The sequence below is a fragment of the Martes martes genome, assembly GCF_963455335.1.
Source record: "Martes martes genome assembly, chromosome: 6".
In the NCBI taxonomy this organism is placed as follows: Eukaryota; Metazoa; Chordata; class Mammalia; order Carnivora; family Mustelidae; genus Martes; species Martes martes.
Genome location: NC_137893.1, coordinates 105,222,249 through 105,249,989, shown reverse-complemented (window position 1 = coordinate 105,249,989; position 27,741 = coordinate 105,222,249). Strand labels below are relative to the sequence as shown.

The following is a 27,741-nucleotide window of genomic DNA, read 5'->3' as shown; positions in this document are numbered from 1 at the left end:
GTCTGCTTAAGACTCTTTCTCCCAGGGACGCCTGGGTGGCTCAGTTGGTTAAGCAGCTGCCTTCGGCTCAGGTTATGATCCCAGGGTTCTGGGATCGAGTCCCATATCGGGCTCAGCAGGGAGCCTGCTTCTCCCTCTGCCTCTGCCTGCCTCTCTGTCTGCCTGTGCTCACTCTCTCCAACAAATAAATAAATAAAATCTTTAAAAAAAAAAAAAAAAGACTCTTTCTCCCACTCCCTCCCACTTTCTCTCTCTCTCTCTTTCAAATAAATAAATAACTCTTTAAAAAAAAAAAAAGAAAAATACAAAGTACCATATAAAGTTGTGGTGTTTTAGGGATTTTTCTATGAGAAATGGTAGTAATCCATGTCACTTGATGGAAATTTCCAAATTTGAATATCTGTGTATCTGATTTAATAAACATATTATCTATATTCATCACTATTGATCCTAGAAGGAATGATGTTGAATTTTCTCATAATTCAGACTGATGCCCCCTGAATCTCTCCTGGATGTTTCTTTTATACATGGTCTCAAATCAAACTGTCATTGATGTTTGGGAACATTCATTACAGTAGTTCAGACAGAGAAAAATACCCATTTTTAACGGAAGTGGTACCATAATGACTCTATCTTCAGTATTTCAATGAAATACTTAAAGTAGCTATGCTTAGAAATTTTTAGATCTACAACCCAATGTAATAACCAAGAAAACCAAAATTATAAAAACTTGAGTAGGATATCATTCTTTCCCTCTCCCTCTGGATTATTTCATTATTATTCTTTTCTTATAAGACTAAATACATATACATATACATATACATATACATGTATATGTATAAGACTAAATACATATACATATACATATACATGTATACTATATAACATATATACATATACATATACATGTATACTATATAACATATAAATAAAGGCTATATGTAATTTACAAATTTTGGATTCAATATTATTAGGGTTATCTCTCTAAAATGCCATGATACCTAGAAACTAGAGTTCACTAATTTTTAAGTAATTATTACTGTTTATTATTCTAAGCAGCATTTTCTATATAAAATCTGAAATCAGGAGATATAATCAGTGATTTCATTAGTATAAATAAAATTTGGGAATTAGAGACTTTGTAAAGTTTCAAAATATTTTCTGGATAAATATTTAGGAAAACTCAAGACATAAGTGATTCATTGAAAAAATTATTACACCACCTAGAAGTATAAAGAACTTTTTCAAAAGGGTGGGTTCACACTTCTCTGCTAATGCATCATCAAACGTCTTTTCAGCAACACAACAGAATGACTTTCTTTCAATGGCCTCCACGGCTTTCAAGTCCTGTTCGAAGGCAGCACAGATCCAATATTATGGGGGAAAAGACACTGCTTTTCACATTTGTGATATATCACAGAGAGAGATTCACATTTGCTTGATGTCTTTGGGTTCAGTGAGCAATGCTGAACTAAATTTAATGTGGCATATGGGTTACTCAGCCCATAAAGTTTAATATAAAAATATACATCTAATAGTAGCTATGACTTATAATTGTCCTTAGTAGTTCTATTTTGGAAATTTTATATTTGATTTTACTAATTATCACTAATTTTCCATTTTTATTATAATTGTGTTTGAAAATATGTCTTTAGTACTTGTCAGATAATAGAATATATATGTATTGGTGTCTGCCCCCACTTACTAGCAGAAAGCTCTTAAACCTCTTTTAATTTCTTAAGTGATAAGAACACTAGGAGCATTTCTTATTCTAATATTTGTCATTGATCCTGTCCCTTTACATAGGGCTCCTAAAACCCTGGTAAATTCATAAGTGATAAAGGCAGTAGGATCACATTCTGTTCTAATAAGGGGACTGTAGGCGGGCTCTTGGATGACTCCTTGGTAGGGGCTGGTCACCAGAAAGACCAAGCTATGACTAGCTGCTTGGAATTTTCACTCCAAGCCTCTCATCCTCCAGAGAGGGGAAAGGGGCTAGAAATGGAGTTAATAATTGATCATACTTACACAAGGAATCTTCCACAAAACCCCAATAGCACAGGACTCAGAGAGCTCCCAGGCGGGTCAACACATCCTCACCAAGAAGGTGATATACCCCAACTCCACAGGGACAGAAACTTCTACTCTTGGAACCTCCCAGACTTTACCCTGTGTTTCTCTTCATCTGACTATTCATCTGTATTCTTTATCATATCCTTTAATAAACTGGTAAGTGGACTTCCCTGAGTTCTCTGAATAACTCTAGCAAATTAATCAAACCCAAGGAGGGGTTCCTTGGAACCTCTGATCTGTAGCCAGTTGGTCAGAAGCACTGGTGTCTGAAGCATGTGTTGTGGGGGAGAGGGCCAGCAGTCTTATGGGATAGAGGATCTTTTTTTTTCCTTTCTTTTTTTTTTTTTTAGATTTCTATTTACTTATTTGACAGAGAGAGCATAAACAGGGGGAGCACCAGGCAGAGGGAGAGGTGGTTCCCAGCTGAGCAGGGTGCCCAATATGGGACTCGATCCCAGGATCCTGGGATCATGACCCAAGCTGAAAGCAGATGCCCAAACATCTGAGCTACCCAGGTATCCCTGGGATAAGAGGAACTTAACCTGTATGGGCTGACACTCCAAGTAGTTAGTGTCCATGCTGAATTAAATTGTAGGACACCCAGCTAGTGTCAGATAGCATTGCATGGTATGGGGAAAACCTCCACACATTTGGCAACCAGAAGTGAAATATTTGTGTGGAGTGAAAGAGACTCACAGGAGAGAAAAACACAGTAGAGAAGCGGGGTTTTACCTATATAGGAAAGTAGAACAGTACTATTTGTGAGAACCAAACAATTCCTCCAGAGTGTTTATTCATAGATTTTCTCTAAGCACAGAATATAGGTTTATGATAGACAGTTGGTTGATTCAAAAGTGAAAAAGTCAGTCTATCAAATAATGTGTCCTATATTCCCTGAAGTAGATAATTTGCTATTAAATCATACAAATACATCAGTAACCCAGGTCTTCCATTGCCCTCCCCTGCCTGCCCCCAGCTACCATCACATGTTACCAACTAAATCCTCTGAATTCTTTTAAAAGTATTATTATATAAAATAAGAAATTGCTTATTAATAGAATAAATCCAAATGATACGTTTAAAACTGTTAATATATAGCAAACTATAGGGAGAACTAGGCTTAATTGTTTATTTTTATTTTCATTCCCATTCCCCTTACTAAAGCTGCCTTGTGTACTGTATCACAGGGTAGCTCTGGTTCCTAATGGGACGTTGGTGTACTTGGAGAAGACTGTTCATTCCTGTCCTTGATTTTAGTGACTGAGCTTCCTTTAAAAATAACTCATTCGTGTATTATACTACATATATCTTGTTTAATACGTATAATCAATCTTTGAAATGCAGCTTTTGAAGTTTTGAAAAACAGACCTTGTCCATATGGCACAACAGCTTGACCTAAATGTTCAGCTCTCTTCTACTCTACACTGTGTATTGTATTTTTAAGTCTAATCTCAAAAACATGAGTCTAAAATGATAATATATTTTAGAAATATTAAGTAATAGAAACTTTTGAGTAAAAATAGGGAAGGGAAGAGGATACTAGACTATCCCTTATTGCATAACAAAATGTACCACTCTCCCCTCTCCCAAAAGGGTGGGGGTGGAGAACAAGCTAGCAATTCAAGAAAAAACAGTCTTACGCCATTTTATGATAAAACGTTTTATATATCCAAAGAGAGAAAACACAAGATGCTGGTACAGAGTGTGGTGTTTCTAAATGTGCTCTCATGGCTCCAGCTTCCTCCCCTTAGTGAAAAGAGGAGTCAAAGATAATACTAAATTCTTAATTATACTCTTGAATTCAGAGAAAAGCAGCTGAAGAAATTGAATAGGAAGTCATGAGAAAAATAAGGGAAAACACTAAGGAACAGAAACCCAAAAACTGCTAATGGATTTCAGGAGAGGCAGAAGAGGTAAAGCTGCATCGCCCTCTGCCAGGCTAATTTGGCATATTGGACTAATTTGGCATATTGTATAGCTGAAGTCCTCAGAAGTGTGATAAAAACCTAGATGGGTTGAGTGGGCCCTAAAAAGGGACATTTAGGTGGATCTCAAAAGAGTGATTTTCAACCACCTTCATTATGCCCTTTGCTACTTGTACTTTGTTATTAAATCTTTAATGCGGTTGTTTTGTCCAATTTGTTTTCTTCTGCAATATTGATTTAATCTATTTTTTATTACATTTCACTTTGTGTTTCTTTTACTGAATTTATATTCTTTATAAGTTCTAGAGCATAAAAAACTCATAGGATATCTATTATTTCTTAGATTTTGATCTAAGATTTTGATCTCCTTTCTGGTTTTCAGTTGTATTTTGAATCCTTTCCTGACTTCCTTCCCAAACTTGTCATCCATAAATGTGGAACATCTCTGACCAGTCTAAAACTGCTGTGTTGCTTAACACCAGGGAACCCCCTTTACATTGTGTTCTATGTAGTTTTTTCTCCTTGGAGTTGATTCTGGTTTTATTTGCTATAACTCATTTCTCCTAATATACCTCATGATTTCAAAAACTAAAATTATCCTATTTCCCTTAGTTAAAGGATAATTTTCAAAAAGATATATAAATGAACACATGCCAAAATTTTATTTAACCTATCAATTAGTGAGGGAACTGGTAAGATACTATAACCAATTCAAAGGAGAAGTCAAGGAAGAGACATATGTATATAAGATTAAGGAATTTTGAAGCAGATTTCCAAATAGATGGGAAGCAAGTCTACCTGCAGGGTAATAATCAATTGCATTTCACCAGACACAGTTAGTTTGCATTGCTATAGATAAGAATAATTTGAATTCTTATTAGTTTTCACCGACGTACAGAGTTGCAAAATAACTCAAAGATAAAGAAAGGTGAAGAGAACCTCAACGGGTAAGCTAGATTTTTTTTTTCCTATTTCAGATTCTTTCACAATTTCTCCTAATATCCTTCTTTGAACCATTCTTCAAAACCCAAGTGTTGCTTGTGTTCTATTCTTGTAGAGCCTGAGATATGAGGAGAGAAGTAACTTAGGTTTCCTGACATTTTTACTGAGATGTTAAAGAAACATTTATCTGTGGTTCAGAGATACCTATAGTTTCACTCTGGTTTCTTTCTTTCTTTTTTCTTTTTTTTTTTTTCCAAATTGATGTGAGCTCTACTATGGAATATTTCAAGTTTATCTAGATGCCTGAGTATCTCCAAGACCCTTTCAGGTGTCCATAACATCAACATTTTTTTCAAAATTTTTTTTCCTTTTTATTTTATTTTATTTTAATTTTCAGTGTTCCCAAATTCATTGTTTATGCACCACACCCAGTGCTCTATGCAATACGTGCCCTCCTTAATACCCACCACCAGGCTCACCCAACCCCTTCCAAAACCCTCAGTCTCTTTCTCAGAGTCCATAGTCTCTCATGGTTTGTCTCCCCTTCCGATTTCCCCCAACTCACTTCTCCTCTCCATCAAAGTTATTTTTTTAATAAAACTAAGACATGTGCCTTTTTCAAAACTGTTGATTGACATTTGCACTCCAAGTACAAAAGTCACAGGAGATAAAATTTCTGGCACCTAGTATCATGGCAGGAACCCCAAATTATACTCTGTCATTTTATTCTACTGCAATATGCACTCAAAGTAAAAATGAACGCACACGTAAAATGTCCTAATTCTGCGGTAAAATGAATTAATTTTTAAAATTCTCAATCCTTGTCTATGTAACTTTGTAAAGTGCTGTGGATAAAAGGGAAAGTATACATAAAGCAAGTCGGCTGCATGCCAATATAGAATAGCTGCCTTGAAGAAAAGTGCTTGTGCAATTTTTTTAAGTTGCTAGTTGAAGTAGCCATTATGAAACATGACTTGAAAAATGACTAAAAGATAATCTGTAGTTATTCAGACTTGAGTATTTTGTAGCCATTTTCTCAAAATCTAACAAAGTAAGCCTGTCATTTTGAGGAAAGCAGCTGACCGTCTTTGATTCCCAATCATTCCCAATGATAAAAGTCAAGCTTTCTAGTAAAAATTAGAATATGGGAAAACTTAGATTCTTCACAGTGAACTTCAAAGCTTCACCATACTTTCTGATGAGTTCAGTTGTAATAGTAATTCATGTGATTTTTTTATTTTTTATTTTTTTATATATATTTTTTGAAAGCTCTCCATAACCCAGTGAATCCGCTTTTTTCAAATAACCAATGAAAGATGTTACAAAATCATGCAAGGGTGAAATATTAATTTAAAATATAAGAAAGACCAATGGAATTTTAATGTAACAGTTTTAATGTAACAGGATGTAAAGACTATTATTATAGCTCCAGATTCCATATTTCAGTTATACTTTAAGGAACTACCACTTGTCCAATCTTTGTATATGTAAAAATCATTATCCTTTTCTTGTCACATTCTCTGTGACACCGGAGTTCATATACTTCAACCAAAGCAACAGTTCACAATAGATTGAATATAGAAGAAGATATGAGAATCTAACAATTTTTATTAAGCTTACATTGAAGATTATTGTAAAAGTATAGAATAATCCTCCTCTCACTATTTTATTTTTGTTTTTGAAAATATAATTACTTTTCACAAAATATGTTATGAAGGTTAATATGTAAGGAATTTTATTATTATTTTTAAATAAGCTAACCAAAAATAATTGAACAATTTCTGTTTTAAATATTATTTTTCAGTTTTAAATTCTAATCCAATATTAAAAGAGACAAACTAGAGCGCCTGGGTGGCTCAGTTGGTTAAGTGTCATCTGACTCGCGATATCAGTTCATGTCCTGATCTCACAGTTGTGAGATGGAGCCCTGCATAAGCCTATGCACTGGGCATGAAGCCTCCTTAATATTCTCTCTCTCCGTCTGCCCCTCTCCCCCTGCTTGCTCCCTAAATAAAGAAAGAAAGTTGCAAACCATGTTAACAAAAGCTCTTTGGGATTACTCAATAGATTTTAAATTTATTAAAGAGTTCTTAGATTAAAATACATGAACAATATGATTTTGCTCTAATGAAAAATTACCTCTCTGTATATCTGTCCATTTATCAACCTTTATATCTATAGTGGTATTCACCAAATACTAATGCTGGCCAATTTTTTTTGTCTTTTTTTAAGAAAGCAGGCCAGTGGAGGACAAGGCTACTAAGGGAGAGGGAGAGAGAATCTTAAGCAGGCTCCAGGCCTAGCATGGAGCCCCATGCAGGGCTCAATCTCATGACCCTGAGATCATGACCCAAAGCCTAAATAAAGAGTCAGTGGCTTAACTGACTGAGCCACCCAGGTGTTCCTAATGATGACCATTTTCAAGGGTTGTAATTTCAGCTTGGTTTAGTATACTTTTAAAGTTTTTTTATTATTATTAAAACAAAATTTGTCTAACATACATATACTCACAAGCATAAATAAAAGAAAAAAGTCGGTAATAGATACTCAAAAATATTAAAAATATATATTTCACAAATATCTGAGAATTCAGTAAATACGTAACAGAATTATTTGCTTTGATGATTTTGGATCATTTGGAAACTAAGAGAGGAAAAATTGAAAATTGACCCCTGACTAATTCTTGACCCAATCAGACAATCCAGGGTAATCTCATCTCAAAATCTTTAATCACACCTACAAAGTGTCTTTTGCCAAATAAGATTAACATTCACAGGTTCCAACAGTTAGGACATGACTATCTTTGCTGGCTATTATCCAACCTATCACAGGCTCCTGCTTCATATTATGTACAAAAATCAATTCTAGATACCATATAGATGTTAAATGAAGCTTACAAAAGATAATATAGGAAAATAACTTTAGGATTTTAAAGAATGCAAAGATATCCTAAAGGTTACATAAAAGTCACTAATTACAACCATGAAGGAAACAATAAAAAGACCTATGCTAAAATAAGGACATCTGTTCAACAAAACTCAAACTTAAGCAATTGGCAAGACAGTCCACAGAACTGGAGTATCTTCAGTAAACATGGTTAACAAAGAGCTTATATGCTAAACACACATATATGTGAATATAGATCTAAATATTAAATATATACATAGATATAACTCTAATCAGTCAAGAGAAAGCAAACAACCAAATAGAAATGTAAGAAATACAAACTGAGATTTCACAAAAGAAGATATCAAAATAGCCTCTAAACATGACAATATGCTCAACTTCCCTATTATGAGGAAAATAAAAATTGAAGCTACAACAAAATAAACACAGAGTAGTTAAAATCTGCAAGGCAACCATACCAAGGGTGGTGAGACTGGATCATCTGGAACTCTTACTACTGGTAAGGAATTAAATCAAAATGTTATTTTGGAAAACTGGAAGTAGCTATTAAATTAATCATATTCAACAATTCAGCTCTTGGTTATATACACAACAGAAATGCATATGCTTTGCTCAGCGCAAAAGACACATACAAGATTATCATTAGCAACATTATTCATAATAACCGAAAACTGGGATGGGAGGAGGATGTTCATCTATGGAAGAAAGAATAACTGGATTGTAAATATTCAGTCAAATATTATAAAGCAATAAAAATGAATGAATTTTAGCATAGGTGCTATCTCTCAAACATAACACTGAGCAGAAGTAAGTAGGCACAACAGAATATATACAGTATGCAGAATGATCCCAATAATACGAAATTTTAGATTGGGCAAAATTAATCCTACCTGTTAAGCATCAGGATTGTGATTACTTTTGGAGGAGGAAAGAAGAGAGTGAGTGATAAGACTTTTGACAATACAGATAATGTTCTTTTGAGATAATGTTCTTCTGAGCTATATGTTTAATATTTGTGTGATTTTTATGAGTTATACTTCAATTAAAAATGTTAAAAACTATGTGCTTACAAGACAGATGCCTTAAGTTTATTATTAAATGAAGAGAAAGGTAAATAAAGTGACTTAGCACATTATTTCATTTTAAAAAATAAAACTAGGGCTATATAAATATTTGTATGTGTACAGATATATGGTGGAAAAGAATACCTCAAGGTGGGATAAAAGAATGAGCTGGAGGAAGGGGAGTGTTTCTTCTTTTCTTTATATATTTCTTTATCATTTAAATTTTTATGAAATACATATTAAATTTAAAATAGATAATTAACAATAATAATAAACCAAGTTATGTAATACTCAGCAGGTGCCAGACACTTTTCATTTATTATTTAATTATCACAGTAGTTCTAGTAATTACTTGCCCTCCTTGTCCCTTTATAATGTATGAGGAAATTGAGGCTCAGAATAATAGCATCTTGCTATTAAGAAACTGAGTCAGAAAGTCAATCTCATGTCAAGTCAGTGCTGTTAATTCCTGTGGAAAATAATGTATAATTCTAATATAGTATTATTATATTGAATAATTTAATAACACTCCTGCCATCTCACCAAATCATTACTCCTTGAGGGTAGAGATTCTATTTGTTGAAAGAATAATTATTATTGAATAAAATATAAATCTAATCACTAATTTAATGTAATGTTTGTTTTTAAAGGTAGTGAGAAGAATATTGGGCAACACTTTCTTCATTTATTTCTCGTGGAAGGACGGCCCACAGTTAAATATGGATGTGGAAGTTCTCAAAATATCTTGACTCTTTCTGCTAATTATAGAATTAACACAAATGTCTTCATCCCTATCACAGTACGGTAAGTCCTCCACAGTAATTCTTTGAATTATAGTGCTGAGCTTTATTTTTTAAGTGTTATTTGTATGTATAATATCCACCACATACGAAAAGAAAGACAAAAAAACTTTCCATCTGAAAGTTGTTTTGCCAATAATTTTTTTTTTATTAACATATAATGTATTATTAGCCCCAAGGGTACAGATCTGTGAATTGCCAGGTTTACACTTCACAGCACTCACCATAGCACATACCTTCCCCAGTGTCTATAACCCAACCACCCTCTCCCTACCCTCCTCCCCCCAGCAATCCTCAGTTTGTTTTGTGAGATTAAGAGTATCTTATGGTTTGTCTCCCTCCCGATCCCATCTTGTTTCATTTATTCCTTTCCTATCCCCCAAACCCCCCACGTTGCCTCTCAACTTCCTCATATCAGGGAAATCATATGATAATTGTCTTTCTCTATTGCCAACCAATTTTTTTCAGTTTGATGGAGTATTAACTCCATCAAATTAAAGTATAATTTGATACTGCCCAATGCCAATCAAATTATATACAAAATGAATTAATTTCTTTGAAAATATCAAGGAGCAAATACATAGGATGAAGAGATATGTGGTTCAGTTGAAATTAAGATCTAGTTTGGGGTGCCTGGGTAGCGCAATCGCTTAATCGTGGGACTCTTGATTTTGGCTCTGGTCGTGATCTCAGGGCGGTGAGATAGAGCTCCAGGTTATGAAACAGAGCCCAGCGTGGGGCTCCAAGCTTAGCAGGGAATCTGCTTAAGATTCTCTCTCTCCTCCCTCTGCCCCTCCCCGCCTCTCTCCCCATTTTGAAGGAAGGGAGGGAGGGAGGGAGGGAGGAAGGAAGAAGGGAGAGAAGGAGGAAAGGAAGGAGGGAAAAGAAATTAAGATCAAGTTCATTTATTTAACAAAATATCTTCTGAGTGAAAATAGCTGCTCAGAATGGGGGATGGGGGTAGTAGCCATTGACTGCACAGAAAAAAAGAGAATCCAGTAGGGGAAAAATGAATATTAAATGGAAATTTCTTCCTAGGGCATATAAACTTTTAGAAGGCAGTCTTGAATTTAATTCATACTTCAGAATTAGGACGTCTCAGAAGAGAAAAATAGCTAAATATGATGGTCACATCCCAAGGGCATTACTGAACAAAATTTACATGTAGCAGCCAAGAATTTAAAATTCTTCATCAGTACAGCAATCTAGTGATAATGGTCTCTAAAGTTACTCTGTGTCAGTTAAAAATAACATTTTGTGTCTGAGTTTATAAGTTAGATGACAATTGTATACCTTAGTCTGATTAGCAGGAATCTTGGCTAACCTGTGAAGGTTATATAAATCAAATAAGCTTTCCCAGGGTCTATATCAATCTGCAAATAAAATCAAGGAAATTGACACCAATCTGAAAATGGAAACTCCTTCCAGGCAGGGACAGTATCTTACTCATTTTTAATGCAGTTTGTAGGGCATCTGACAGAAAGATGCTCAGTAAATGTTTGAACGAATGAAGAAATGAGAGTATCTGGGCTGGACAGTTCAATTGGTTATGGCAAGAAGGCAACAAAATTACCCTAAGGCAATGAAACTATTATTCATAAATTAGGCAAACCCTTTTAGAACAGAGAGTTGTGTACATCCAAAGCAAATTTTCAGAGCCACAGACTTAACTCTTACTTTAATCATCTCTCTTACAAAGGGTGCAGTTGGTCACAAAAAAAGAGCCAGATGAGAAGGTGAATAACTTAGAAACCAATTTAAAAGTCATTTTGACTGATAACAGCATCATTTTATACAATGTAATCATTTCATACTAACAGTGGCACATTTGATCACATATGAAGTAATTTCTGTTTTGATCAAACTTTCTTAAAGGGATGATTTCATTCTTTGCCTTTAAGTAGTGAATACCTAGGTAGGCTGTCCTCAAACCACGCAGAGCCTTAGGTAGACTGAGGTTGAAACCATCCTTCAAAAAATTACTGACACTTCTAGTAAAACTAAAAACTGAGGGCTTTCCAAATCTTTCAGTTAAGTTTATTCAGAATTTAAAAAGCGAGAAAGAGATATCTCTACTGACACAAAAATGCAAATCTGCTTTGTCTTATAAGCAGCATCCCACAAGACCTTAAGGTGACAATAAGTTACATTAAAGACTGACCTAGGACTGTATTATATTATATATTATATAAATCATTTAAATTTATGTGGTAAATATGAATAACAAGTATATATTAGGTAACTCTTCAATAAGTTTTACTGTTAAAGTATAAAAAGAAGTAAGGTCATAACTAGAGGTAGGTGAGAAGTCAAGAGGTGGATATATAAGATAAGAGATTTGAGCATGTTTAATTATGGATTGGACTTACTAGTTGAGTGGAAGGTGTTAGCACATAGAAAAATAATGAATAATTGAGAATATAAAGTCCCTTAGAAATTTATAGTGATGAGATACAATCCACATGAGAGATTCCTGCCAGAGGGGAGGGAAAATGGAAAAGACACACACATTGAGACTTCTGATTTCTGTTTTCATGTACGTCCCTTGATCTGTGACTGTCTTTTGCTTGATCCCTATCTATCCCCTCTCAGTTGTTTACATCACCTTCTCTTTTCATCTTTCCTGCTCCACTCCTACCTCTCCATTCTTAACTGGGCACAAGTTAGAATTAAAAAGGTCTTTTGGTACAGCTCTTTCTAGCTATCCTAATTCTCTCTAATGGGACACCTGCTATTGCAAACTCAGAAAAAATTGGTCCCTAAAAAGTAAGTGAATTAAGGTCCTTTTTAATTATATGAATGTTGTTGGAATTTCTTCTATATTTAAGGGTCCCTGATGACAAAATACCATAGCATGATTGATAAGAACTTATTTTCAAAAATTAGTAGAATTGAGCTCTAAGGTAAATACATAAAAGATGACTTTGATTTTTATTTTGTTTTTAGCCACTGAGAATAAATATGAGAGTATTTCCTCCAACTAAATTTGCATCGTACCTGCAGATAGATGGCAGAAGTAGAACGAACTTGAATAAATCACCTGTAGTGATACAGGTCAATTCAGTATCAAGATAGAAGTTCTTCTTAAATGAAATGGAGCAGAGATCACAGCTCTACAGATAGATTGTAATTCATACTCATGCACAGTTTGTCTTTCATTTCAACAAATTTTGAAAGGGATCACATAGAGAGAGTCTTAGTTTTCACAAGGGTTATTCTCCTTTGGGGAAGTTCAGAAAAATTGTCTTACCATATATATATACTTTTTAAAGTTTCTGAAGTTTAAATTTTTTGCCACCTTTTGTGTCTCTCCTATATAAAAGCTGACTCTTTATTCAGCATTTTGTTCTGTAAAGAAGTCCTGTGTCGTTTCCTCTAGGTAACTTACTGTGTTATTACCTGCATGTTTTAAATCCACACAGCCTATTCTACCTTCCTTCCTTACCTACCACCAGCCTATTCTTCCTTCTACCTTAAGTTTCTCAAAGACTTATCCGGAGGTGTAGCATTATCCATATATATCTAAGGCACATTCCAGTATCTACTGATTCATTTTGGTTAACAAACTCTTAAGGTAGCCAATGCCAAATGAATTTTGACCAAGAATTGGGTGAGTGTCAGAACTACACATCCCAATCAACAACTTTTGAGTAACTGGTCCGTGTAAAGGAATGCATGCATGGTTTAAGATCAATTGAACAGAGGCTTGAAAAGTTTCTAATAGTTGGGCAGTAAGAATCTTAGAACTTGCTCAAACTCAAACATCAGGTAAAACCATTGCAAGCACTTTTGAATAACACCTTGTACAATATTTGGTCCAGTAAACAAAATAAACTGGTAAAAACTGCTGCTGAGTTTTGTCAGTGGACTGATTTTTACCACCTGTTTGATCTTACTAATTTCTCTGAGATAAAAACCTCATATAGGTAGAGGTATATGTATATGTGTGTGTTTGTGTGCTAATGTGAGTACATATCTGTGCAAACTACTCTTTATTTTTTAATTAACACATTTCCCACAACTGTTTAATTAAGAAAATAGAAAATAAATGTATATAATGCAAAGCTAACATTAACCTTAAAGAATGGGAAATAAAAAGAATTCTGAGTAGGATTGCTTTTGACTATAACAAATGAAGAGATTTAGTGGTAAGTAATTTTTGAAAAATAAGAAAGGAACAAATGACAACTTCTTATAATACCTACATGTATTGCCAAAGGCCTTTCAGACGACTCTGCTCAAAATCAACTTATTGCATGGAGCACTGGGTGTGGTGCATAAACAATGAATTCTGTTACACTGAAAAGAAATTTAAAAAAAAAAAGAAAGAAAAAATCAACTTACAGCACTTTGCCATTTTCCCCACATAAATTCTGTGTATTACAACTTGTTGCCCAGCTGGTATTCACCTATAACTCCATACAGAGAATGATCAGGAGACTACCCAAGTTTATATAAGAAGAAAGAATACCTATAATGTATTATAAGCTCTAATTTTGAGAGTAACTCAAAATGTCTCTTATGTCTCTGATTTTCTAAAATGTGAAAGTTTTTCACACATTCTTGATATTTAATATTATATAATCTATGGATTGCATGCCTTTAGTCTTAGTGCCCAGAAACTCTGTAATAGAAAGAACCTTCACTTCTTAAAACAGATGGTGACTTTTGAACTGTGCTAAATCTATAAGATATTAGATTTATTCATAAAACGTTGCCATGTCAATATGGAAAGTTTGGCAAGCTTTTCATCTTAAAAAGGTCAAACTTCATCACTTCAATATTAATTTCTGTATCTTTTCCATCAACACTTCCATCTGCTATTTCTTAGAGGAAATGTAGGAAAACTGTAGCCAAATATGGGAAATATAGCATAATACTTTATAATTACATTGACTTTTACCTAAATACATATATCTAAACATTGCTCCTTTATCCATACATTACACACTAATCATACATAACATGTCTAGTACTAGCTGGACAGCAAATTATAATGTAATTTATTCGTATATTGAATTGGGACTAGCCACTATAAAAACAAAATTTCTTTCATTAAATAAATTTAGCTTAAGAAAATCTTTCAGAAGTCTGTGGGTCTAAGAGTTGGTAATTTTAGTATTATTTAGGATTATTGGATAGAATCTTCTGCTAGCATGTATGGTTGTGTCTAAAATTTGCATAAATCTTGAGAAACAAGAAGTGTCAGTTTGGTGTTCAGTGAGGCAGAAATAGAATAGAGCTCTCTAAATAAAGACATCATAATCTGAATGTGAAGCTGAGTCTATGCAATATGTTCACTGGATAATATGTCAGTTACAGACTCAACCAACCAGTGGTATAAAAAAAAAATTCCAAATGATTGACTATGTAATCACATGTGTGCTCCTCACATGTGCAGTTCAGTTCAAATGTCCAAATGAAATGGCTGTTAACAAAGTTACAAAAGTGAAGATTCAGATCTGTAACTCCTCGTCTTCTGGTGTGCTGAGATGCCAAGACAGCCAGAGAACTGATTGACCCTCAAGGGCTCAGAGCAACCACAAAGATTCTACTGAAGAGAAAGGAATATAGCAGTTGACAAGTACATCTGTAACATGAAAAATAAACTGGATGGTGAAGAAAGATTAGAAATTTATCAGAGGGACAGCAGTTGGAAGAGGATAAGCAATGACATCATTGCATTGATTAACATCATGGTTCATGTGGAAAATTGTATGGAGATTGGGTACAATGAGAACATAAAGTTTGAGGTGAAATGATATTTAGCTCTTCAGCAGAACATCAAATGTTGTGATTTCTAATGCAGAGGTTCACAATAAACTAAAACAAAAGCCAAGGAATTATTTTGAGAATTAGCAATGTATGCTGAAGAAAGCTTCATATTTTCTTCATCCTTTTTTGTTAATGGTAGATTTCTACAACTGTCAAGGCTATTGAGAAAGTTGGAACTATTCTTGTATGGTGGCAGAGTATACAGCAAAATGAACTTCAATCCCTAAAAACCTTTTCTCTCTGTAATTCTAAAATGCATGTAACTATCATCTTTACGACAAGATTATATAAGAAAGTAATAGAAAGAAAATGAAGACTTAGGTGCAAACTGAATATATAGGAATTAGGTCAGAAAAACAATAATTGATAAAGTCAGAGAACACTCTGCCACACAGGGGAATTAAAGGGATTTAACTTGTTTAAAAAATAAGACTCATGAGAAAATGTCAAGGGATTATTTTTTTATTAAGTAAGTATGTGGTTAATTAACAATACAGATTTAAATCCCATGTTTTTTTCCAACCTGCTTCTTAAGGACCCACAGCTCTTCCTAATTGGGATCCATCATCATGGTTAGAGGGTATTTGATTACTGCCTTAAACAGCTACCAAGAAAGATATTTTATGTGAAAGTTCTTCAAGTCTTACTCATAGTGGTAGGCTTCAATCCTTGACAACATATGTATCTTAATTAACTTCTTTAGAACAATTCTTACAGAGTGGACTCAAAATATAGACAATCTTACTTATTTTAAAAAATGGCTAGTCACCTAACTTTCTAAATTAAGCTAAAAGAAGCTATGTAAGCTTCTTCCTCAACAAATTCACCTTGACTTCATCAACATACTGAATAAAAAGAAGATATATAGTGAGATAAATTATTTTATAATTTAACATCTGTGAACTCTGCTCTATCTAACACAGATTCATTTAAGAATAGTTTAAGACTTTTCAAAAGATATACTAAATGTTTAAAATTGGAAGCTAATTTCAAGGAGAGATACTGGTACTAAGCCAAAGTGTTTGAACTCAATAAATATAGAAGAAAGGCTTTCAATATTTCTTCAGATAATTCATTCTAATGCCACCATAAGAGACAGTAAATTCCTGTTTTATAGTACTTGATACAGCATTCTTTCCTGGTCCCTCCTTCTTCTCAACTTGGAAACAGTCAGCTTAATTCGAATTTATAGTAATATTTGAACCCCAATCCTGCCTTCAAGGACAATGTTACAAAGATAAAAAGGAGATTCCAGGAAAAAGCAGAAAATACCATAAAAATTTACATGGGAGCTTACTATACACATCAGTAAAGCTCCCATCATTTGGGGGGCAGAAATTTCCAGTCCTATGTGATGGACTGGGATGAACTCAACCATGCCCTGAGAATCTCTTCCCACCTCCCAAATGAATAAAATAGCAAAGAAGCATTCTCCTACTTGCATCATACTAGCAATGACACTCATTTCTGTGCCAGGGTGCAGTAGTAGAGACTATTCCAAAAGAAAATTCTAGCTCCTCTTCTATATAAGCCTTGTATATAAGAAAATGATGGAAACACAATTCCAGCTTAGCACAGTCTTTGTGAAGAATTCATAGAACAAGAAAAAGTAAAGATTTAGATTGTTTGCACAGAAATCACCAATGAGCAGGGCACCTGGGTGGCTCAGTCACTTAAGCAGCCTAATTTTGATTTTGGCTCAGCTCATGATCTCAGGGTCCTGGGATAGAGCCCTGTGTTGGGCAGCATGCTCTGGGGAGTCTGCTTGAAGATACTATCTCGCCCGCTCCCACTATCTCTGCTTCCCTAAAATAAATAAATCTTTTAAAATTTTTTTTAAAAATTACCAATGAACAAGGCTGATCCTTAGGCACACATGTGCAAGCAGTCCTGAGGATTCCTAAAAATATTTGGAGATGGAGATTCTACAATGGACTATCATCTCTGCAAGAATGTCTCAGCCACTGAGACTTAATAACTAGTATTTTAGGTCAGGTTCTTTGGAAAAAGACAGTAGAGACTTGCATTCAGTAAGCTTATTGGGAGTGCTCTTGGGAATAACTTCCGTAAGTCAGAGAGAAGCAGCACTGAGAAGACATAGGAGTTGAATTGCAGAGCAGCTGCAACAGAGGCTTTACCTGACCCTAGGGGAAGCTCTGGAGTAGGGATTTTCAGTTTCCTGAATTGAGTCAAGGGGACCTGGGCCTTTGTCCCATGGCCAGGACATGGCATATCATAGCATCCCCTATAGCGGTGAGACTCATGGCTACATCATCACTTAATGGCTGATGAAGTCCAAGACTCTTCAGATTGACTTAACACATAAACAAACTAATGTTGTTTTTAGATAAACTGGACACATATCACAACACCCCTTTAACTCCCACCGAACTAACTAGAGGGCTGATTTCCCCATGTTAATGATATGGTTCTATTCAATCTTGTCAGGAGTTACCTAAAGAAGCAGTGACTCAGGAAGAGCAGCTCAATACTAATCACATCAAAACCCCAAATGCCAATATTGTAGATGTGTGTCAGCATGGTCATAGATAGCCACAAATAATGCTATTCTGTAACTTATCATTAAACCATAGACCACTGTCCAAGTGGTTTAGGGCAAAAGGGTAGATCTTTATATGCTCATTATGATTCAGAATGAAAGCACAGGACACCTAAAGTGTACCTGGAAACAGGGAAGTGAGGAAGCAAAGCATTCTCTGTATAACTACAAAGGAGTCTTTACCTGTCTGAGCCTTTATTTGAAACCTAAAGATAATCACACTTTTTTTTTTTTTTTTTTTTTTTTTGCCATACAGGGTCCTATGAGTGTCATCTATATGAAAGTTCTTTGGAAAGCATCAAGTGTCCCTCAAATGAATAGTATTATTATTATTATAGTTTATCATCCATATAAGTCCATTTCTTCTGTTGCTGCCCTAGGACCAGAAAAATTGCTCACTGCTTTTTTATTTTATAGCATCTCATTAAAAACACCTCTTAAAAATTTTAATGAAGTTTTCTGCAGATATTTCTCTTTCCAATTAAGTAAACTTACTTCCTCATGGTTTTGTTCTCTAAGCATTCAGTTATTTTAGGCACTATTTTCTGGATGTCCTCCAAAGATTTCCACAGCCCTATCAGTTGAATTTTATGTGCTGACTCTTTTTTTTTTTTTTAATGGACAGAAAGAACAAAGACATCACATATATTTCTTCTCCTTGTGAAATTTTCCTCTAGATTATTATTAGCAGCATGTTTTCTAATCTATAAGGTCTCAAATATCATATGTACCAGTTTACATTTATTAAATTTCCATCATGGATATTGTTCAAAGAATATAATTTGAGGGAGATACAATATGTTTAATGAAAATAAAAATCTCCATTGTTTCACCTCTTCCAACATTTCTCCTTTACATTCATGGTTTAGACACTGTCCCTTTGTTTGTTACTTGGAAAGATGCCAAACAAAGGCTGTTTACAGAGCTATATGATCACACAGCATATATTCCAGTATGTCTTAACATCTGTTAAAGAAGTTTTGGGGACAAGAAATATATATTTTGTGTGAAGTTGCAGATGTTCCCATTGGCTTATTCTGAAAATCACTGCCCTTCCAGTGTTAATTGGGCAGTGAGGTGATTGATCCACCACCCTTTGGTGAAAATGAAAATGATTTTGAAATTCCTTGCTTGTTAAGCTCATCCTTTTATAGTTTCATAGATGGGACAGTGATAAGCTTGGACCAGGAGCTGGCTGTGTTTGGTATATTGTAAAAGAAGCAAATGAGTAGGATGAGGAAGTAAGCACAAAAAAGTCTGTACTACAAAAAGCAGATTTGTTATCATGTCAGCAGGAGTCTATCCAGATAATTGTAAGATAGACAAAACTTACCAGATACAAACAAGATTGTATTTACAAAGACATACTGGACACTTCACCTGCATAATAATCTCAGTCTAGTTCATTTATTCACACTCATTAACAGCTATATAATTATAGTATTTATTCTGCACCTACACAACAGGCACATACTTTTACACACATTCTCATTAAATTTCACAATATCTTTAAGGGGTAGTTACTCTTCTAATACTTATTTAAGAGATGAGTAAACTGGGGCTTAAAGTGATTAACTAATTTATTTAAGGTCATGTAACTCGTAACTGAAGCAGGATTCCCACCTAGAGAGTTTTATTCTAGATCTCTTATATTTAACCACTGTACTACACTGCTCATTGTTGCTCAGATTTTCCTGCCTAAATTAATACTCCTAAAAGGAGATAATCTCAAATCAAAACATCTACAAGGAGTCCCTCCCTCATCATCTGTCTTTCAAGCACAAATTATGTGGCTTATAATCAAGGTCTTCTTCCCTATACATCTTTATCTTCCTCTGTTACCCAACATGGACTATCCCATTCTACTAAATCCATGGTCCCAAACACAGTCCTACCTTTTCCTACCACATTTATTTAGCTAATGCCACAGTTTCTCCCCTGAAATGCTCTCTCTATTCATTTCTCCCAACTGTACACTACCCTTTCTGTAAACCTACTCCTCTAGAAGCTAGCCTAGACTGATCCTCTTCCTTACTCTCAACTCCTAGCATGCTCTTGTGATACACTTTGATATTCCTGTGATACTCTCTACTAGCCTTTTGGGTAGATGGTTACCTCACCTCCAAAACCAAACAAACACGTAAAGCTTGAGTATGGGACAAGTAGAAGAAAAACAACCAGATAGACTTCATTGTGGAAATTTTACTAATAGAGATCAGTTAAATAGATGAAGGCCATGAAAACTTACCTTCTTAGATTATTTAGGCAGCAGCATTTGGCATAAGCAAATACACAAGTGATGAATGCTCATGTAAGAAATTAGAAAATTGATTTAAGCCTAATGAGAACTCCAGAAGTTGTGTTGCAAAATAAAAAGGAATGAGGGGCACCTGGGTGGCTCAGTGGGTTGAGCTTCTCCCTTCGGCTCGGGTCATGATCTCAGGGTCCTGGGATCGAGCCCCACATCAGGCTTTCTGCTCGGCGGGGAGCCTGCTTCCCCATCTCTCTCTCTGCCTGCCTCTCTGCCTACTTGTGATCTCTGTCTGTCAAATAAATAAATAAAATCTTTAAAAAGAATAAAATAAAAATAAAAAGGAGTGGCATCAGTAGAGGGCCTTCAAGATTAGACAGAGAAGTTACTGATTCTAATTTTTTTTCTTTAAAAAATCTTTAAATGATATTAATAATAAAAATAACTACCACTAATTAAACTCTTACTACTTTGTACCCACACTTTAAACTCTTTCCCTAGATTTAATTACTTATTCCTAATATCCACCCAGTGAGGTACTATTACACTCATTCCAAAGAGGACAATAAGGTACACAGAGCCTGAAGGCATTGAAACCACAGTTTTTGCTCAGGAAGTCTGATTCTAGAGTCTAACTCTAATCATTACCCACTATACCACGTATTATATTACAGTCAGTAAATGTAGGGAAAATGTTTCATACTTTGCACATTTCATGAAACCCTTAAGACATATCAAAAACTCCCTTTTTTTTTTAACAATACGTTCATTTAAACAACAAGATGCTTGACTTCAAGTAAAAGCTATCTAGGATTCATTTATTTTAGAGTAATTGATCCCTATTTAAAGGCAGATTGCCCTCGATGTAACAGCTATGTACAAAAAAGTTATAAAATTGTCCTTGGCTTTATAATGATAAATGAAAAGCATTGAAATTCTCAAATTGAAAAAGGTATATAAGGATTTTTATGTTGTTCTATTTTGTTAAACAGTGAGAGCAAAATAACCTACTGGAATATAATTTTATTTATTTATTTGTCAGAGAGAGAGTGGGAGAGAGAGTGAGCGAGCATAGGCAGAGGCAGAGGCAGAGGGAGACGCAGGCTCCCTGCCAAGCAAGGAGCCCGATGTGGGACTCGATCCCAGGACGCTGGGATCATGACCTGAGCCGAAGGCAGCTGCTTAACCAACTGAGCCACCCAGGCGTCCCAACCTACTGGAATATAAAGATAAGAACTGAATGAGTATGCCACTAATGGAGAAAGGGGGTATTTTCAAAGAACCAGTATTTTTTTCCCCATCCCATATCCTTTTGATGTCAATCCAAACATACCATTGGCCATTTAGTTAAAAAAAAAATGCGGTTTACTTATTCACAGAGTTACTTTATGTACAATTAAGGAGTGAGGAAGGGGAAAACGAAAGAACAGAGAAAACTGTACTGTAGTAGTCAGGATGTGGTAGAAATAAATTGAGGTTTTCTTATTGAGAATGTCTTCTTGGTCTGGAGGAAAAGAGTTCTGCAGTAAAGGAGCAGGTTCTCTTTTTAGTAGACACCTCCTGTCTGCTGCTGGAACACATCAACTACATCTTCATCCTCCATTTCCAGCTATGCAGGTGTGTCTGTTTCATTGATTGGCTGCCCATCAAATCGGAACCTCGTTGACAAATCCTGTCATTCATAATAGGCTTTCATTAGTTTACTAAGTGGCATGTGCCTCTTAATCTTCAACTGCATCACAGAACCATCCTGGCCCTCCTCCTTCAAATTAATATGATCATTGTTCTCAGTGGTGACTCCTTTCTTGGGCTTTTTCAAGGCCACGGTGATCGCCTTGAAAAGTACCTTCTCAGCTGCCACTTCACAAGAAAAGGTACCAGGTCGAGCACAACACACACCAAAAACTCCCAAACTTTTTAATTCTAAAATATGCTGTATCAAATTAGTGAACATAACAATGATGAAAACGCAACCAATTATTATAAAAAAATAAAGTCTAAAACTTAATTTTCTTTTTTTAATTTTGCCTTATGCAATTACCATTTTCTCTCAGAGAATTTCACAAAATAAAATTTAGTGAAAATTATGTTTTAATTGTGATGCTATCTTGAAAGAAAAATAGAATCAGTATACCATCTGTCAATTCTAGATATAACAAAAGGGGTAGATAGAATTATTTTTACTTAGCCTACATAGTATGTAAGTATGGTAAAATTAAAGATGTTTTAAAGACATCTATGAATTATACACTGCTATAGTTTCTGCAAGTCAACATTTTAATGTATTTGCTATTATGAAGAAGCTATGGCATTCTGTTACTTAAAATTCATTAGGCTGTAATTATTAGGTAGTCTACAAAAAGCTTTTAGAGGGCGCCTGGGTGGCTCAGTGGGTTAAAGCCTCTGCCTTCGGTTCAGGTCATGATCCCAGGGCCCTGGGATCGCATCCCGCATCGGGCTCTCTGCTCAGCAGGGAGCCTGCTTCCTCCTCTCTCTCTCTCTCTGCCTGCCTCTCTGCCTACTTGTGATCTGTGAAATAAATAAATAAATAAAATCTTTAAAAAAAAAAAAAAGCTTTTAGAAAAGATACTTTTGTTCTTGAAAACTTCTTAAGCCAATTATATTCTATCACAGACACACTTTTTTAAGTCCTGAAAAGCAGGAAAGCTCAACACAATTTCCTTCTGTCTGATAGGAGGAGGGATATTATATTAAAATGAGTATATCTAATTAAAAGAATTATACAGATTAATATATGATTTTTCAGATTTTTCTCAAGCAAAAATACCGTAGTCTCTTAGATATGCACTGTCCCTAGAATCACCAGTTTCATTGAAATGTATTTAAGACATTCAATTCATAGAATAGGATAAAGGAATATGAACTACAATAAATTTTTATTTGAGAGAATAGTTGCTTTTAAAATATTACATGGGAGTTGTTCAAAAATATGTTGTCACGGTGCTTATTAAGAGTTTTCATTGCTGGATTTATTGCAAAATTCAGGAATCAGGGAAGTCATATTTTGATTGTAAGGGATAATTCTAATTGTATCATTGAAAAGATGTCAATTTTACTTCTAAAATTTTACCTTAGTGGTCAAAAATAGTTAACTAAATATCCTTACAAAAAGTATATTTTAATGCTTTCTAAAACATTTAAATGTGAGACCTAAAAGTTACATTAAAGATAATATAGTTCAACCTCTCATTTTTCTGCCAAAGAAACTCCTTGCCAGAGAGGAAGATGTGCTTTCTTGGAGCCACATGACCCAAGGCAATATAGCAAAGTTAAAACTAGAGTCCTACTACTTTTATAGGTGACATAATACAACCTTACCTTTCTTCTTTATGTGATCTGTGTTTTACTTCCTATTACTAATAAAGAAAAGAGTTACCAGTTGTTTATTCATTATGCCAAGTCCACAGAACACTTCACCCCTTTCTTTGTGAAAGGATCAAGAAGTCCAAATCAAATGACTTCTTTTTTCCAAGCCTTACCTGAAGCACTGCTTTTTATGAGAACAATCATGCTCATTTCTCTGGTCATTATAAATGAAAATTTGTGATCTGGACTAACAAAGAATTATAGGTCTTAGAGAATCTATGAGCAAGTCTCATGGATTCTTAGCCACAACCACTTTGAATCTTGACAATTTAACTAAGTATTACAAAAAATGGGAACTTACCATCCTAGAAAGCATCTCCTTCCAGGTTTGCAGACTCTATAGATGTTTGAGATTTATTTATATTAAGTAGATCTATTTTTTCATGCAGTCTCAGATGCATTGGTCCCCTATGTGCTTTTTAAGAAAAAGAAGGAAAGAAGGAAGGAAGGATGGGAGGGAGGGAGGGAGGGAAGGGAGAGAATAAATCCATAAATCTATTCCCTTTTCTGCTTAATTGTCTTCAACTGTTTCCTTAACCATGGAATCTAAGTTCTATGTGAGCAGGCTATTTTTTATTCACGATTATTCCCCAGAACTTAATTTAGAGCTAGCATATAGTATATATTCAATAGATATTTTTCAGATGAATTAACCAAGTTTACTTATCTTCCCTAATTCTTTTTTACTATAAAGTAAATATTCCCATCCCCTAACCCACTCCTCAACTGATAGGGTTTGGGAGAGCCTCACCACCCTAATTATTCTCTACACTCTTCATTATACCAGCTACTATATAAGCTGTCACAAACAGTGGAAGTCAGTATTCCCTGTGTAAGAGATCCATATACACTCAAAGAAGAAGGGATTTGCTTTTCTCAATTTTCAAAGCATACAGATTATACTTTTAGTCAACTAAATCCTTAGGTCTTTTTCACATAAAGTGCCTGAAATTATTTAAGTTGCTTAGTCACACTGCCAGAGTTTACCACTCTTGTAATACAAACATCCTCAGGAGATTTAACACATTAACTGAGGTTCTCAATCATTCACAGCTTGTGGTCAATTTCTTTCATCAGATATAATTTTCTCCCAAACCATAGCTGAGAGCAGCATGCTAAATGAATGGGAGTTTTCAGAGATGGGGTAGATGATTTTATAAATTGTGGCACTGCCCAGAAAGTCAAGTGTGAGTGCAGCTTCAAATCAAGGGGCCAGGATGGATAGCAGTATTGGGAAATGGACAAGGAAGAGGGCCAGGATGAGAGTCAAATACAACAAGACATTTAGAATAATACTGGAACAAATGTTTTTCTCTATTCATGTATTTTCAGTATATATGATTCAGTAAATTTTAATTAGTAGTCTACTATGTAATGGGTAGTCTGATAGCTTCTAATTATACAGGAGAAGGAGGAAATTTGGTTTCACCATAGGGTAGAAAGGTAAGAAGTAAATAAGCAAATATATAGTTAGTAATTGTGATGGGTCCCAGTTGAAATAGAGAGCAGAGATAGTATAATGGGAAGAATGAGCATAAGGAGGGCATGTGTTATGATGAACGCTGGATGTTATACACAACTGATGAATCATTGAACACTTCATATAAAACTAATGATGTACAATGTGCTGGCTATTTGAATTTAAATTTTTTTTAAAAAGTCGGGAGAGGACTTTCCAAAGAGGGGATGATCAGAGATACGTGGACAAGAAGGAACCTGTCAGTTGAAGAATGAGGGGATGTATATGGACTTAAATGCACATGATGTGGATACAGATATAGATTCAAATATATCTCAGGTATAGGAAAAAGTCAGGATGAATAATGACTTCTATAACATGTTTTAAAAGGTTCTACCAAGAAGGGCCATCTGTACCCCAATGTTTATAGCAGCAATGGCCACGGTCGCCAAACTGTGGAAAGAACCAAGATGCCCTTCAACGGATGAATGGATAAGGAAGATGTGGTCCATATACACTATGGAGTATTATGCCTCCATCAGAAAGGACGAATACCCAACTTTTGTAGCAACATGGACAGGACTGGAAGAGATTATGCTGAGTGAAATAAGTCAAACAGAGAAAGTCAAGTATCATATGGTTTCACTTATTGGTGGAGCATAACAAATAATATAGAGGACAAGGGTAGATGGAGAGGAGAAGGGAGTTGAGGGAAATTGGAAGGGGAGGTGAACCATGAGAGACTATGGACTCTGAAAAACAACCTGAGGGTTTTGAAGGGGCGGGGGGTGGGAGGTTGGGGGAGCCAGGTGGTGGGTATTAGGGAGGGCACAGATTGCATGGAGCACTGGGTGTGGTGAAAAAACAATGAATACTGTTACGCTGAAAATAAATAAAAAATTTAATTTAAAAAAAAAAAAAAAAGGTTCTACCAAATCTGAGAGGCATTGTAACTTTCTTTCCCCTAATAAGATGTCAAAAGCTTACCACCTGCACATGTTCAGAAGAACGGCTTCCTTGCAGATCCATCTTCCTTGGCCCAAATTGTCTATTTGAGGTTTGTGCTCTTCTGTAAAGGAGTTGAATTTCCACCCAGCTGGGTATGAAGGACCAGGCTGCCACAAATTGCTGCATGTGAATCCCGCTATTTAGCCTATGCCTATTTTATCACCTCATTTCAATGTATCTTTACATAAACTGGATTGACCCTCTAATGCCTCTTAAGCACACAGTATAGCAGCACCCAGTACTTCAGTCAGTCACATGGTGGCCTATCTGATCTCTCAGCCAACTGCCTCCTGAAAGTTTGAACATTCCTCTAGGATATATTTGACAGGTCACAAGTTGGGCTAGTGCAAGCTACATACAGGTATGTCTCTTCTGCAACTCTATGAAACACACTCATCTCTGTATGCCCCTGAGGTTCTAGAGACTATTTATCTGGGCTTCCATACCTTTAATTTCTAATGGATTTAAAAGTGATACTGAAATTCAACCCAGTGTGCATAAATTGATTTTCTGGGATGTGGTCAATACTCTACTGGGTACTATGGAGTATAGAAATGTTGATCACAAAAATACCATTAAAAATATTCACTTTAGTTAGTGATAGACATGTTAAAGTGCAAAGAGTGAAATGCATCAATTTCTATAACTTGTTTTGCAATGTCTCATAAAAAAATAAGGTAAAATGATGGGTGGATAGATGGATGGATGCATGGAGGCATGGGTAGGAGGATATATGATAAAACAAATACAACAAAACATTTATTGTAGGATCTATGTGGGCATATGATGGTTCACACTGTGAAATTCCTTTAACTTTTTTATGTTTATAACTTTTGATAATGAAATATTAGAGGAAAACAACTACTGTGTACCTGAATCTTACCATGCAAGTAGAAATAAACACCCACACATGAAATAATTGCTATATTGTGAGGTGCTGATTATAAAGAGCAATGGAAATTCAGAGAGGAATCAACATGGATTGGCATAAAAGGAAAGAGGACCACTTGAGACTTGAAGGTGTAGGATTTTGAAAGATGAAGTGGAAGATGGAGAGCATTTCAAATGGAGGAAAACAGCATGAGCAAACATGTGGAGGATGGAGCCGAAAGGCAGGTGTTTAAGAAAACAAGACAACTAAATCTGGTAGGGAATAGTCAGCAATAATTTTGGATACATATAGAAAAGCTAAAAAATGGCAGGCCATGATGAGCAGAAAAAGACATGATCCCTTCTCTTAATAATACTTGGGCACAATAAGAGGAAATAAAGATCAGATTTACAAATGGAATTTTCAGACAATCTTATAAAAATTTACAAAGAAAGTTACAAGATGAACAGGCACTCAAATGAATGCTACAGTCCCTACAGGCAGTCATTACTCTAGTGACACAAAATAATTGGATGAAAAACTTTGGACCACCTTTGTCAGCTTGTACTAGGGAAGTCAAGTCTTGTGTCTGTACAGGGTCATTCAAATCCTCCCTTCCCCAAGACAAAAAATTCTACCGCATTAGCTTCTCCTGGACAAGCTTGGAATCAGTAGAATCAACCTTGGCAGCAAGGCACTGTCAGTTCTCTCCAGTACTT

The 27,741-nt window shown here is 35.1% G+C and overlaps 1 protein-coding gene and 1 pseudogene across 2 annotated transcripts in view; one reads left to right on the top strand and one right to left on the bottom strand.

Annotated features, from left to right (window-relative positions):
- Positions 1–27,741, top strand: part of EYS (eyes shut homolog) — a gene marked incomplete at both ends in the record, with an annotated part of 1,618,725 nt that overhangs the window by 1,343,923 nt on the left and 247,061 nt on the right. Inside the window, one exon of the mRNA XM_080805925.1 lies at positions 9,566–9,715. Coding sequence (XP_080662051.1) covers positions 9,566–9,715 — 150 coding nt within the window. The remainder of the gene's footprint in view (positions 1–9,565; positions 9,716–27,741) is intronic.
- Positions 21,844–26,172, bottom strand: LOC308345113 (small ubiquitin-related modifier 2-like; annotated as a pseudogene). The gene is made up of 2 exons: positions 26,131–26,172; positions 21,844–22,230 (listed from the first exon to the last, which is right to left on the bottom strand). The product of its transcript is annotated as a small ubiquitin-related modifier 2-like (transcript).